This window comes from Salmo salar, chromosome ssa01 (genome assembly GCF_905237065.1).
Source record: "Salmo salar chromosome ssa01, Ssal_v3.1, whole genome shotgun sequence".
Lineage (NCBI taxonomy): Eukaryota > Metazoa > Chordata > Actinopteri > Salmoniformes > Salmonidae > Salmo > Salmo salar.
The window spans coordinates 89024794-89039421 of NC_059442.1; the positions used below are offsets into that span (position 1 = coordinate 89024794).

The 14628-nt window shown below is 43.4% G+C and overlaps 1 protein-coding gene across 6 annotated transcripts in view; it reads left to right on the plus strand.

The window, feature by feature from the left end:
* LOC106609556 (serine/threonine-protein phosphatase CPPED1) overlaps positions 1 to 14628 on the plus strand; it is a 34420-nt gene that overhangs the window by 7771 nt on the left and 12021 nt on the right. For 4 of the 6 annotated variants that reach the window (XM_014208487.2, XM_014208505.2, XM_014208495.2 and 1 more), the window contains exons 3-4: positions 8671 to 8843; positions 9269 to 9527. In XM_014208487.2, coding sequence (XP_014063962.1) covers positions 8671 to 8843; positions 9269 to 9527 — 432 coding nt within the window. Of the gene's footprint in view, positions 1 to 8670; positions 8844 to 9268; positions 9528 to 11722; positions 12305 to 13471; positions 13582 to 14628 lie in introns of those variants that run through there. The other 2 variants (XM_045724067.1, XM_014208515.2) reach the window with 2 other exon arrangements.

Consider the following 14628-nt stretch of genomic DNA (forward strand, 5'->3'; position numbering starts at 1 on the left):
CAAGGAGGAGCAGGAGAAGCACTGCCAGAGCCCTGCAAAATGACCTCCAGCAGGCCACAAATGTGCATGTGTCTGCTCAAACGGTCAGAAACAGACTCCATGAGGGTGGTATGAGGGCCTGACGTCCACAGGTGGGGGTTGTGCTTACAGCCCAACACCGTGCAGGACGTTTGGCATTTGCCAGAGAACACCAAGATTAGCAAATTCCAAGACACATTGCCTGTGAGCATCAGAGGTGAACTAGTTGAATACACAGCTCGAGCAAGACATTCATCAGTATTTCACTGACAACGTGTTCCTCCATTGAGTAAAAAAAAAACGGATTCCTGGAGGACCATGAGCTGTTGCTATCGATAGTGTTTGATTCATTATTTTCACCTCAAATAGAATTAGAGGGACTTTTGTCAGAGGTTGCTTGTTGTGAGAGCTGAGGGAGCTTTATGCACTTGGCCAGATGGTTCTGCATCTTTGTTGCATTTTTCCCATATGATTTGGCACAGTATTTGCAAATGTACACAGCTTTTCCTTCTACATTAGCTGCAGTGAAATGTCTCCACACATCAGATAGTGCCCGTGGCATTTTCCTGTAATGATTAGAAGGGGAAAAAATAATACAATTCCATGTACAGATAAATAGTTAAGCAGTCAGATTAAACAACTCCTTTGTAAGATAAAGGTTTTAAAATGAAACATGTATGGAAACAGTTGAATTAACACTCCTCAGTTAGCAGGCTCAAGCAAGCTAAAACCCACATGGTAGCAAAAACAAACTAGCAGAAATTGTTAAGTTAGAAATGATTTAAACACACTTTGCTGTAGGCTACTATTCACTAGTTAACAAAAAAAAACATGCATGTCATGTAAAATATATTCACTCCACCCAGTATTGTAATCAAAACTTACCAGAAAGCATGTAGTCCTTGGCTCAGACAGTGTAGTAGTGTGGGCTCAATAGCATCTCATTAGTGTGCAAGATCTTGAGAATCAGCTGTACATGTGATGGAAGAATGCACTGTGCATGCAGAGGGTTGCAATTCCATTGAATTGGGGATAGTTTAACCAAAATATGCCACAAGACCTAGTATTGCCTTATTTGTATGCCACAAAAAAGGTTCACTGTTATAAGCTAACTTGTTTTGAGGAATTTAAGCAACATTTCCAGAAATTTCCTGGAAAGTTTCTGATTGTGATATTTCCGGGGTTTTTAGAAACCAATTAAAATGTGTATTTATTTATTTCACCTTTATTTAACCAGGTAGGCCAGTTGAGAACACGTTCTCATTTACAACTGCGACCTATTCAGACCCTTATTGAGTACTTTGTATTCAGACCCTTTACTAAGTACTTTGTTGAAGCACCTTTGACAGCGATTACAGCCTTTAGTATGACGCTGCAAGCTTGGCACACCTGTATCTGGGGAGTTTCTCCCATTCTTCTCTGCAGATCCCCTCAAGCGCCGTCAGGTTGGATTGGGAGCATTGCTGCACAGCTATTTTCAGGTCTCTCCAGAGACGTTAGATCAGATTCAAGTCCGGGCTCTGGCTGGGCCACTCAAGGACATTCAGAGACTTTCTCCGAAGCCACTCCTGCGTTGTCTTGGCTGTGTCGTTGTCCTGTTGGAAGGTGAACCTTCGCCCCAGTCTGAAGTCCTGAGCACTCTGGAGAAGGTTTCATCAAGGATCTCTCTCTTGGCTCCCTTCATTATTCCCTCAATGCTGACTAGTCTCCCAGTCTCCTGCCGCTGAAAAACATCCCCACAGCATGATGCTGTCACCACCTCCCTGACCAAGGAAAAGTCTTTGTGGTTCAAAACTTCTTCCATTTAAGAATGGAGGCCACTGTGGGGGACCTTCAATGCTGCAGACATTTATTTGGTACCATTCCCAAGATATGTACAGTACAAAAAAAAAAAAAAACGTATGAAATGTATGCATTCACTACTGTAAATCGCTCTGGATAAGAGCGTCTGCTAAATGACTAAAATGTAAATATGTGCCTCGACACAATCCTGTCTCGGAGCTCTACAGACAATTCCTTCGACCGCATGACTTAGTTTTTGCTCTGACATGCACTGTCAACTGTGGGACCTTATATAGACGTGTGTGCCTTTCCAAATCATGTCTAATCAATTGAATTTACCACAGGATGACTCCAAGTTGTAGAAACATCTCAAGGATGTTTAATGGAAACAGGTTGCACCTGAGCTCAATTTCAAATCTCATAGCAAAGGGTATGAATACTTATGTAAATAAGGTTTTTCTGTTTTTTATTTTTAATACATTTGCAAAAATCTCTACCAACCTGTTTTCGCTTTGTCATTATGGGGTATTGTGTGTGTGTGTGTGTGTGTGTGTGTGTGTGTGTAGATTTGAGGGAATTTAATACATTTTTGAATAATGCTTTAACGTAACAAAATGTGGAAAAAGTTAAGGGGTCTGAATACTTTCTGAATGCACTGTACATGTCTGATATAGCCTAGTTATAATGAACATGATTTTATTATGTCTATATAAAAGGTATAATTTGTATTGTATTTTGCACAATGCACATTTAGCTTAATGACGAGGGCCAAATCCTACCTCTGCTTACATAACACATGTTGTGCCAAACTGAAACAGCAGGGGTGTCCTCAGCCCACTCCCTATCTCATTTCATCCATGCTTAGTAATAATAACCACGAATTGCCTTGTGCGTTCTGCTCATGAACACCATAATGGACACATTTCTACATTAAAATGCATTCCACACCTGCACAATCCTGAGTGCCCAGTGTCTCTTCTCAGTTTAATCCGGGCACGATTCCCTCTCATTCCGCCTAGTCCCTCCCTCCCTGATCAGTTGCATTTATAGGTCACTGCGAGATCAGCGGTCCCTACCAAACACACAGTGATAGTCTAACCGCAGGGTTTGGAAACATTTTAAATGGCCTGTCGTCTCTCCTCGTTACCGTCAAGCAGCCTGAGCAGGTTGTGTGTGCCAGACGCATTACACGCCACGTCTGTCAGATGCACAGTCGTTTCCACAGCGCACACTGCCAGGGGGGTATCACCAGGCAACGCTGCCTAACTGACATTTGATTTACACCTAAACTGTTTGTTTATTTACAAAGAGTATAAAACTGTTGCTGGCCAGAGGATTGTCAACAAACAGGGCTGTCAGGGACAGACAAGAAATTGGCCCCAACTGTGTTTTGGCTGGTGTCCCTTTGTTCTTCTTGAGTAAACATCTCCCATCTCAACTTGTTTTGGATCCTGCTCTCTGTTGTGTGAAAACACATCTTATTTCTCTCCAAATGAATTTGTCCAAAATAATGATTTAAAAAGGGTGGGCCGGTATTCGATGGGTAGGCATCGCAGTGTGCAGACTATTTGTTGACACCTCCATCATCATGAAAGGAGAGAGACTACATTATAAATTTAAATTCTCTACTTGTATCCTTCAACCCCGTACATTATCACTGTAGTGATCAGGATAACACAGGGCCTTGATGGACTCGGCAACTGACGGTTTTATCAACCATCACCTTCGTTAACCACCTGTTGGGAACCACAAGGCTCCATGCTGGGCCCAATTAAAATGCCCATCCCTGACCACAATCCACAAAAAGCAGCTGTCAGAGGGAACATATTCCCACGGAACACTGTCACCATCCCATTCCGTGCTGCTGTTATTGACAGATCTCTCTGTGATCCCATCCCACTGACAAGGACTTCCCCTCCACAGAGACTCATAGAGACCAAGGAGCCGTGAAACGTTCAGAGGAGAGATGATTAGAGCAACGTGATGGACTTAACACACTCCTAATGAGCACTACAAAGGATTCCAGGGACATCCTCAGGGGTTTGTTTGTGGGCGAGGAGAGCCAACAAACAGGGGAAGGTGAGATTGAGGTTATGCTGAGTTTCCATTGAGGATTTACCACAGTGTTTTACCCAAAAGGCTCAGACTTTTTTTTGTTTCCATCTACGCAGGCCGGCACGGCTCTGGCGGACCTGCTCTAACTTGGAGCCAAGCCAAGGCCCTGGGTAGTTTTCGGCTGGCATCTACACATAACGGCTAATTGCGAACTTTAACACCTTGCCACAAAGCCTTGAATGATGCAGAGGTTGTTGATTCTGTCTGCCACAAGTCTTTAGTGTTACACTCCTGATGGAAGCACAATAACACTAGAGCTTACATTAACATAAAACACTGGTGACACACTGGGGTGGGGGTACAGTGAGGGGGAAAAAGTATTTGATCCCCTGCTGATTTTGTACGTTTGCCCACTGACAAATGATCAGTCTATAATTTTAATGGTAGGTTTATTTGAACAGTGAGAGACAGAATAACAACAACAAAAATCCAGAAAAACACATGTCAAAAATGTTATAAAATGATTTGCATCTTAATGAGGGAAATAAGTATTTGACCCCTCTGCAAAACATGACTTCATACTTGGTGGCAAAACCCTTGTTGGCATTCAGAGGTCAGACGTTTCTTGTAGTTGGCCACCAGGTTTGCACACGTCAGGAGGGATTTTGTCCCACTCCTCTTTGCAGATCTTCTCCAAGTCATTAAGGTTTCGAGGCTGACGTTTGGCAACTCGGACCTTCAGCTCCCTCCACAGATTTTCTATGGGATTAAGGTCTGGAGACTGGCTAGGCCACTCCAGGACCTTGATGTGCTTCTTCTTGAGCCACTCCTTTGTTGCCTTGGCTGTGTGTTTTGGGTCATTGTCATGCTGGAATACCCATCCACGACCCATTTAATACCCTGGCTGAGGGAAGGAGGTTCTCACCAGAATTTGACGATACATGGCCCCATCCATCGTCCCTTTGATGCAGTGAAGTTGTCCTGTCCCCTTAGCAGAAAAACACCCCCAAAGCATAATGTTTCCACCTCCATGTTTGACGGTGGGGATGGTGTTCTTGGGGTCATAGGCAGCATTCCTCCTCCTCCAAACACGGCGAGTTGAGTTGATGCCAAAGAGCTCCATTTTGGTCTCATCTGACCACAACACTTTCACCCAGTTGTCCTCTGAATCATTCAGATGTTCATTGGCAAACTTCAGACGGGCATGTATATGTGCTTTCTTGAGCAGGGGGACCTTGCGGGCGCTGCAGGATTTCAGTCCTTCACGGCGTAGTGTGTTGCCAATTGTTTTCTTGGTAACTATGGTCCCAGCTGCCTTGATCATTGACAAGATCCTTCCGTGTAGTTCTGGGCTGATTCCTCACCGTTCTCATGATCATTGCAACTCCACGAGGTGAGATCTTGCATGGAGCCCCAGGCCCAGGGAGATTGACAGTTCTTTTCTGTTTCCTCCATTTGCGAATAATCGCGCCAACTGTTGTCACCTTCTCACCAAGCTGCTTGGCGATGGTCTTGTAGCCCATTCCAGCCTTGTGTAGGTTTACAATCTTGTCCCTGACATCCTTGGAGAGCTCTTTGGTCTTGGCCATGGTGGAGAGTTTGGAATCTGATTGATTGCTTCTGTGTACAGGTGTCTTTTATACAGGTAACAAACTGAGATTAGGAACACTCCCTTTAAGAGTGTGCTCCTAATCTCAGCTCGTTACCTGTATAAAAGACACCTGGGAGCCAGAAATCTTTCTGATTGAGAGGGGGTCGAATACTTTATTTCCCTCATTTAAAATGCAAATCAATTTTATAACATTTGACATGTGTTTTTCTGGATTTTTTAGTTCTGTCTCTCACTGTTCAAATAAACCTACCATTAAAATTATAGACTGATCATTTCTTTATCAGTGGGCAAACGTACAAAATCAGCAGGGGATCAAATACTTTTTTCCCTCACAGTATGTCTTAGTGGAAAAACACCAAGTCCCTCTCCACCCATCTGAAGGCCCCCTAATTTCTGTTGAAGGCAGTTAAAGTGGGACTCTGTGTGGAATCGAGTAGCAGCAGAACATAATTTGGAGAGGAGAGATAGTGGAGAAATCAGGCTCTGTGAGAAGGCATAGTGTGTGTGAGTGTAGTGTACTGTGTGTGTGTTTTGCTGATGGGGACTTCCAATAGGAAAAGCTTCTAATGGGTTAAGTGAGGGGTTTGGGGACAGCAGAGAGGAGAGAGGAGACCCTGTAGGGGAGATGTGTTTCAGAACCACCATCAGAAAGGAGAGTTAGCCTATATACAGTCTGATATGGATGCGTAGCCTATATACAGTCTGGATATGGATGCGTAGCCTATATACAGTCTGGATATGGATGCGTAGCCTATATACAGTCTGGATATGGATGCGTAGCCTATATACATTTACATTTACATTTAAGTCATTTAGCAGACGCTCTTATTCAGAGCGACTTACAAATTGGTGCATTCACCTTATGATATCCAGTGGAACAACCACTTTACAATAGTGCATCTAAATCTTTTAGGGGGGGTTAGAAGGATTACTTTATCCTATCCTAGGTATTCCTTAAAGAGGTGGGGTTTCAGGTGTCTCCGGAAGGTGGTGATTGACTCCGCTCTCTGGATATGGATGCATAGTTATATACAGTCTGATTTGATATGGATGCATAGCTAGACTGAAGCTAGAGAACCATTCTGTCTCCTAAATGCTTGAGCCAAGGATGCGGTATACAGCTGAGTACAGGACTATAGTCTCCTTTAGCAGAGGCATATGGGAATGTGTTTATCCAAACCTGTCAAAATCCTGTTTCTCAGCTATGCTCTGAACCCAGCTCAGTCTAGCTCAGCCCATTAAATTGTGCCTTTTGCTGTCTATCTAAAATGACCTTACCATTGTAATATATCATAACTTTAAGGTCAGAGATTGTAGCAGAGTAGGTGAATGAAAGTCAGCATTGCGGTGAGACGTGGTTATAGGTTACAGTTTAACTGCAGTCAGTGTTTTAATGGGGTTGTGTCTACAGAAATCACAGATAGCCATGTTTCATTCATCTCAGTTTAAGTGTCCCAAATCCAGATTGATGAGGTATAACGGTAGCGGGGCTGGAGCATGCCTGGGGCTGGAGCTTGGCTATGGCTGGAGTAGGGCTGGAGGCGGGGCTGGCTCAGGGCTGTGCTGGAGCAGGGCTGGAGCAGGGTTGGGGCTGGTGATTCATGGAAGTGTCATAGCAGCTAATTGCTGTATGGTATAGTGTGGTTGATTTAACAACAGTAGCCTGCGCGGCGGGGCGGCTCTAAAAAATCAAATCAAATTTATTTATATAGCCCTTCGTACATCAGCTGATATCTCAAAGTGCTGTACAGAAACCCAGCCTAAAACCCCAAACAGCAAGCAAAGCATGTGAAAGAAGCACGGTGGCTAGGAAAAACTCCCTAGGAAAAACTCCCTAGAAAGGCCAAAAACCTAGGAAGAAACCTAGAGAGGAACCAGGCTATGAGGGGTGGCCAGTCCTCTTCTGGCTGTGCAGGGTGGATATTATAACAGAACATGGTCAAGATGTTAAAATGTTCATAAATGACCAGCATGGTCAAATAATAATAATCATAGTAGTTGTTGAGGGTGCAACAAGCACGTCCGGTGAACAGGTCAGGGTTCCATAGCCGCAGGCAGAACAGTTGAAGCTGGAGCAGCAGCACGGCCAGGTGGACTGGGGACAGCAAGGAGTCATCATACCAGGTAGTCCTGAGGCATGGTCCTAGGGCTCAGGTCCTCCGAGAGAAAGACAGAAAGAGAGAATTAGAGAGAGCATATTTAAATTCACACAGGACACGGCGCGGCGGCTCTAACAACAGTAGCCTGCGTGGCGCGGCGGCTCTAACAACAGTAGCCTGCGCGGCGCGGCGGCTCTAACTACAGTAGCCTGCGTGGCGCGGCGGCTCTAACAACAGTAGCCTGCGTGGCGCGGCGGCTCTAACAACAGTAGCCGGCGCGGCGGCTCTAACTACAGTAGCCTGTGTCTGTAGGCGAGGCCTCCTTTTTTTACAATTGTATTATTGTTTTAAAGATTGATTTAAGAGGACTTATGAAAAATTGATTTGCCAGTAGCTAATATTCTAAAAAGTGAAACCCATATGAAAGCCCGAGACCAGACTGTCCATTTGTTCACAGTCAGTTGACCTCTTTTGATTGTTATTCTTTTTTACCTGATGATTTTGTTGCTGTTTAAGATTTAACGTTCCTCTGATTTTAAATTAATGTTATTGCATTGTAACTATTAGTCCAGATGGCTCTGATCTGGTTTATTCTCCCACACTAGTCATCAGAGAATTGCCTGCTCGTCCCTTCCCTTATACAGGACATATGGGCTGATTGGGCTCCCCACCCCACTAGGTTTTTATCTTGTTTTATTTTCTCTCGTTCAAACACACTTCGTTTTGTCAGAAATACTCGTCTTATGAAACCAACCCTGTCCAAACTTCTATCTCCAAAAGTAGGGCAGTAAAATTACTTAAATTAAAAAAATAAAAACCTGAAGAAAGGAAGGCATGAAATACTTTGCTATGCGTTAATGGGTTTGTTTGATACACATTGTAGAGTACAATGAGTCCATTTATAATTTTTCTCCTTACTTTATTAAGAGTGGTTAAATCTCTCCGTTTTTATTCTGTATCCTCTTTGTGTGGATGGTAATGAATAACGTGAATAGGCAGGGGGTAATAATGTCCATCCAAACTTGAAATGGAAAGAACCCCCTGGGAAGTTCAAACTAAATGTTACTACTGTTCCAGTGATTGTGTCCTCTCTCCCCCATACAGGCACCCAGTACCGAGAGGGGCAGGAGCGGGACTTGAAGGTGGCTCTGAGGGGCACAGACCCCTCCATCCCTCTGGTGTTTGTCAGTGGTAACCATGACCTGGGTAACACACCCACCCCGGAGACTGTAGCCCAGTTCTGCAACGCCTGGGGAGACGACTACTTCAGCTTCTGGGTGGGTGGCTAGAGGGAGATGACTTACTGTAGATGTGGCTTGTACAAAACCCTTTAAGTTCCTTACATAAACACTGGTCCTTGGAGCTGGATAGGAACAATTGACCTGTAACATGACCGGTAGGAACAGAGTGGCACCCCTTTTTATCCAACATGAATTACTACTGTTATTGTATACTCTGTGTGGCCCAAGCTGAAAGAAAAACCCTGATGTTGCAAAGTACCATGCTCTAAACAGCTGAGTCACAAACACTAAAGTACTGCACAGGAGTGATGTCATAATCCTGAGACAACTGTCTCTAGTCAGGTCAGTTGTAATGTGGTTGCTTTAAAGGCATTAATGAGAACCATGGCGATGCCATAATGACATTATCTTAATAACCTTAACCTATACTGTAATCCCAAACCTGTCACTCTGATTTTTAGGTTGGAGGGGTACTGTGTCTGGTGCTGAACTCCCAGCTGTTCTTTGATGCGTCAGCCTGCCCCGACCTGAGAGACGCCCAGGAAGCCTGGTTAGAGGGCCAGCTGCAGAGGGCCTCTCAGGGGCCCGGGGTCATCCCCAAACACGTCCTGGTGTTCCAGCACATCCCTCTGTACTTAAAGACCCCTGACGAGGAGGACGACTACTTTAACCTGCAGACTGCCACGAGGCAGAGCCTCCTAGGCAGGTTCAAACGGGCAGGTAGGTCATTTAACTTGAGGGGAATCTAACTTTCACAACTTATTTTCACTTCATGCATTGATGTCAATGGTAGACTTAGTGAAAATTAAATTTCAGCGGAAGTTAGGATTCACCCCACAACCTTTATTTAGGAAATGGTCTCCTCTTGTTTTGTGCTTAGTGAACACAGCCCAGATTTAGCTGTGCAACACAGCCCTCACACCAGGGAGAGATGGGATTAGTGTGTCAACAGGTTTAACACAGGATAAGTCACAGTGAGGAGGACCAAGGAGAACAGCCCCTGATTTATTTATTTTTGCAAATAAATTAAAACCAAAAAGCTGAAATGTCTTGAGTCAACAAGTATTCAACCCCTTTGTTATGATAAGCCTAAATATGTTTAGGAGTAATGTGCTTATGTCAAATAAGTTGCGTGGACTCACTTTGTGCAATAATAGTCATTCAAAAATCCTGTTAAACACCATCTCATCTCTGTACCCCACACATACAGATAATTGTAAGGTCCCTCAGTCAAGCAGTAAATTTCAAACACAGATTCAACCATAAAGACCAGGGAGATTTTGCAATGCCTTGCAAAGGGCACATATTGGTAGATTGGTAAAAAAAAAAAAAAAAGCAGACATTCAATATCCCTTTGAGCATGGTGAAGTTATTGATTACACTATTGGATGGTGTATCAATAAACCCAGTCACTACAAAGATACTGGCGTCCTTTCTAACTCAGTTGCCAGAGAGGAAGGAAACAGCTCAGGGATTTCACCAGGAGGCCAATGGTGACTTTAAAACAGTTACAGAGTTGAATGGCTGTGATAGGAGAAAACTGAGGATGGATCAACATTGTAGTTTCTCCACCTTATTAACCTAATTGAGAGTGAAAATAATGAAGCCTGTAAAGAATAAAAATATTCCAAAACATGCATCCTGTTTGCAACAAGGCACATAAGTATTATTGCAGAAAATGTGGCAAAGCAACTCACTTTTTCTCCTGAATACAAAGCGTTATGTTTGGGGCAAATCCAATACAACATATTACTGAGTACCACTCTCCATATTTTCAAGCATAGTAGTGGCTGCATCATGTTATTGGTATCCTTGTCATCGGCAAGGGCTGGGGAGTTTTTCAGGATAAAAAATAAACGGAATGGAGCTAAGCACAGTCAAACCTGGTTCAGTCTGGTTTCCACCAGACACTGGGAGATGAATTCACCTTTCAGCAGGACAAAAACTTAAAACACAAGGTCAAATCTACACTGGAGTTGCTTACAAAGAAGACAGTGAATCTTCCTGAGTGGCTGAGTTAGTTTTTACTTAAATCTACGGCCAGACCTGAAAAGGGTTGTCATACAATGATCAACAACCAATTTGACAGAGCTTGAACAATTTTGAAAAGAATAATGGGCAAATGTTGCACAATCCAGGTGTGGAAAGTTCTTTGAGACTTATCCAGAAAGACTTACAGCTGTAATCGCTACCAAAGGTGCTTTTACAAAGTATTGACTCAGGGGTGTGAATACTTATGTAAATTAGATTTCTGTATTTCATTTTCAATAAATTTGCAAACATTTCTAAACTTGCTTTCACTTTGTCGTTATGAGGTATTGTGTGTAGATGGGTGAGAAAATTATATTTAATCCATTTTGAATTTAGGCTGTAACAACAAAATATGGAATAAGTCAAGGGGTATGAATACTTTGAAGGCACTGTACTTAATTTAATCCATGCTCAAAAGAATACAAAAGATGAAAGTGCATAGTGCTGAACAAAAAAAGGAGCATACGTTTCATCAGTGCTGTACAAAGCTGAAGACGTAAAACTAATTAAAATGACACCTGTGTGTCTTAAATCTTACACAATATCTTCCTAAATAGAAGTGCTGAAATCCAGTATGAGAGTTTGAGCTTAGGCTAGAATGAATAGTGGCCGGTGCCTGAGAGAAAACATATCTGTAGAGTTAAAAAACGTACTCACACTCAAGCTATGAGAAGGGGAAAAAAACATGGAGGCCGAGATTCTAAAATATTCTTAATTCAATCCATGCTCAAAAGAATCCAAAAGTTGAAAGTGCTAAAAAGGGCAACAAAAAAAAAGGAGCATAGGTTTCAGCTTTTACATCTTCATCAGTGCTGTAACTAAAATGACACACACTTAAAGAATGATTTCAGGTTCTGCTTTTTTTTTTCTACCAACATGTCAAGCTCATATGAAAGGAAGATCAAGTTCAACTCATCTGCACTAATATTTCCCCAGCTGTTATGCTAGTACAGCTATAGACTAGGGCATGGGAGTGTTAACTATCGCACTCATACCCTTGTAGTACAGTAATATAACACACATAGCCAATGTTCTCTTAGTGATGTAAGCTATGTTGTCTAATGTACTGTAATATAATGGGCGGTGTCAGAGGAAAGCCCATAAAATTGTGGGCTTTCCCCCCCATTTGTTTTGTACACTTGTTGTATTCGGCGCATGTGACAGTTTGATTTGGTAATGTACGAGGTTACCATATTGTCTACTGTAATACGAGGCTACCATTTGTGTTGTCTACTCTACTGTAATGTACAAGGTTACCATATTGTCTACTGTAATGTACGAGGCTACCACTGTCTACTGTAATGTATGATGCTACAATTTTTTGTACTGTAATGTACAAGGCTACCATATTGTAAGCGCCCGTGCTCAGGTCTGTTCAACGCTGGTCCGACCAATCGGATTCCACGCTTGAAGATTGTTCCGCATAGCGTCGGACAATAACATTGATGAATACGCTGATTCGGTGAGCGAGTTTATTAGCAAGTGCATCGGTGATGTTGTACCCACAGTGTCTTAAAACATTCCCCAACCAGAAATCGTGGATTGATGGCAGCATTCGCGCAAAACTGAAAGCTCGAACCACTGCTTTTAATCAGGGCAAGGTGACCGGAAACATGACCGAATACAAACAGTGTAGCTATTCCCTCCGCAAGGCAATCAAACAAGCTAAGCGTCAGTATAGAGACAAAGTAGAGTCGCAATTCAACGGCTCAGACATGAGAGGTATGTGGCAGGGTCTACAGTCAATCACGGACTACAAAAGGAAAACCAGCCCAGTCGCGGACCACGATGTCTTGCTCCCAGACAAACAAAACAACTTCTTTGCTCGCTTTGAGGACAACACAGTGCCACTGACACGGCCCGCTACCAAAATCTGCGGGCTCTCCTTCACTGTAGCCAACGTGAGTAAAACATTTAAACGTGTTAACCCTCGCAAGGCTGCCGGCCCAGACGGCATCCCCAGCCGCGTCCTCAGAACATGCGCAGACCAGCTGGCTGGTGTTTTACGGACATATTCAATCAATCCTTATCCCAGTCTGCTGTTCCCACATGCTTCAAGAGGGCCACCATTGTTCTTGTTCCCAAGAAAGCGAAGGTAACTGAGCTAAATGACTATCGCTCCGTAGCACTCACTTTTGTCATCATGAAGTGCTTTGAGAGACTAGTCAAGGACCATATCACCTCCACCCTACCTGACACTCTAGACCAACTCCAATTTGCTTACCGCCCCAATAGGTCCACAGACGACGCAATCACACTGCCCTAACCCATCTGGACAAGAGGAATACCTATGTAAGAATGCTGTTCATCGACCCTGGGTCTCGACCGCGCCCTGTGCAACTGAGTCCTGGACTTCCTGATGGGCCGCCCCCAGGTGGTGAGGGTAGGTAACATCTCCACCCCGCTGATCCTCACCACTGGGGCCCCACAAGGGTGCGTTCTCAGCCCTCTCCTGTACTCCCTGTTCACCCATGACTGCGTGGCAATGCACGCCTCCAACACAATCATCAAGTTTGCAGACAACACTACAGTGGTAGGCTTGATTACCAACAACGACGAGACGGCCTACAGGGAGTAAGTGAGGGTCCTCGGAGTGTGGTGTCAGGAAAATAACCACTCTCAAACTTCTACAGATGCACAATCGAGAGCATCCTGTCGTGCTGTATCACCGCCTGGTACTTCAACTGCTCCGCCCACAACCGTAAGGCTCTCCAGAGGGTAGTGAGGTCTGCACAACGCATCACTGGGTGCAAACTACCTACCCTCCAGGACACCTACACCACCCGATGCCACAGGAAGGCCAAAAAGATCATCAAGGACAGCAACCACCCGAGCCACTGCCTGTTCACCCCGCTATCATCCAGAAGGCGAGGTCAGTACAGGTGCATCAAATCTGGAACCGAGAGACTGAAAAACGGCTTCGATCTCAAGGCCATCAGACTGTTAAACAGCCATCGCTAACATTGAGTGGCTGCTGCCAACATACTGACTCATCTCTAGCCACTTTAATAATGAAAAATGTATGTAATAAATGTATCACTAGCCACTTTAAATAATGCCACTTTATATAATGTTTACATACCCTACATTACTCATCTCATATGTATATACTGTACTCTACCATCTACTGCATCTTGCCTATGCTGTTCGGCCATCGCTCATTCATATATTTTTATGTACATATTCTTATTCATTCCTTTACACTTGTGTGTGTGTATAAGGTAGTTGATGTGAAATTGTTAGGTTAGATTACTTGTTAGATATTACTGCATGGTCAGAACTAGAAGCACAAACATTTCTCTACACTCGCATTAACATCTGCTAACCATGTGTATGTGACAAATAAAATTTGATTTGTCTACTGTAATGTACAAGGCTACCATTGTCTGCTCTACTGTAATATACAAGGCTACCATATTGTCTACTGTACATATTTTCTGCAGCGGGAGCTCATCTATTCTGAGACGCTTGTCTGTCCGGCAAGCTATGATCAGCATTCTCGCACGCTCTCTCTCATGCGCTCTCTCTCATATATATATATATATATATATATATATATATATATCTCAGCACTTCTTCTGCTATCATTCCTAATCATCAGGGTCAGATACTGTTTACGGTCTCTCAGCTATTGTTTAGTGTTTTACTTGTTTTGTTCTATTTAAAGTATTCACACCCCTTGACTTGTTCCACAAATTTAGATTTTTTTTGTGACGGGTCTACACAAAATGCACCATAATGTCAGTGTAATTGTATTTTTTAATGTTTACAAATTAATTAAAAATGAAAA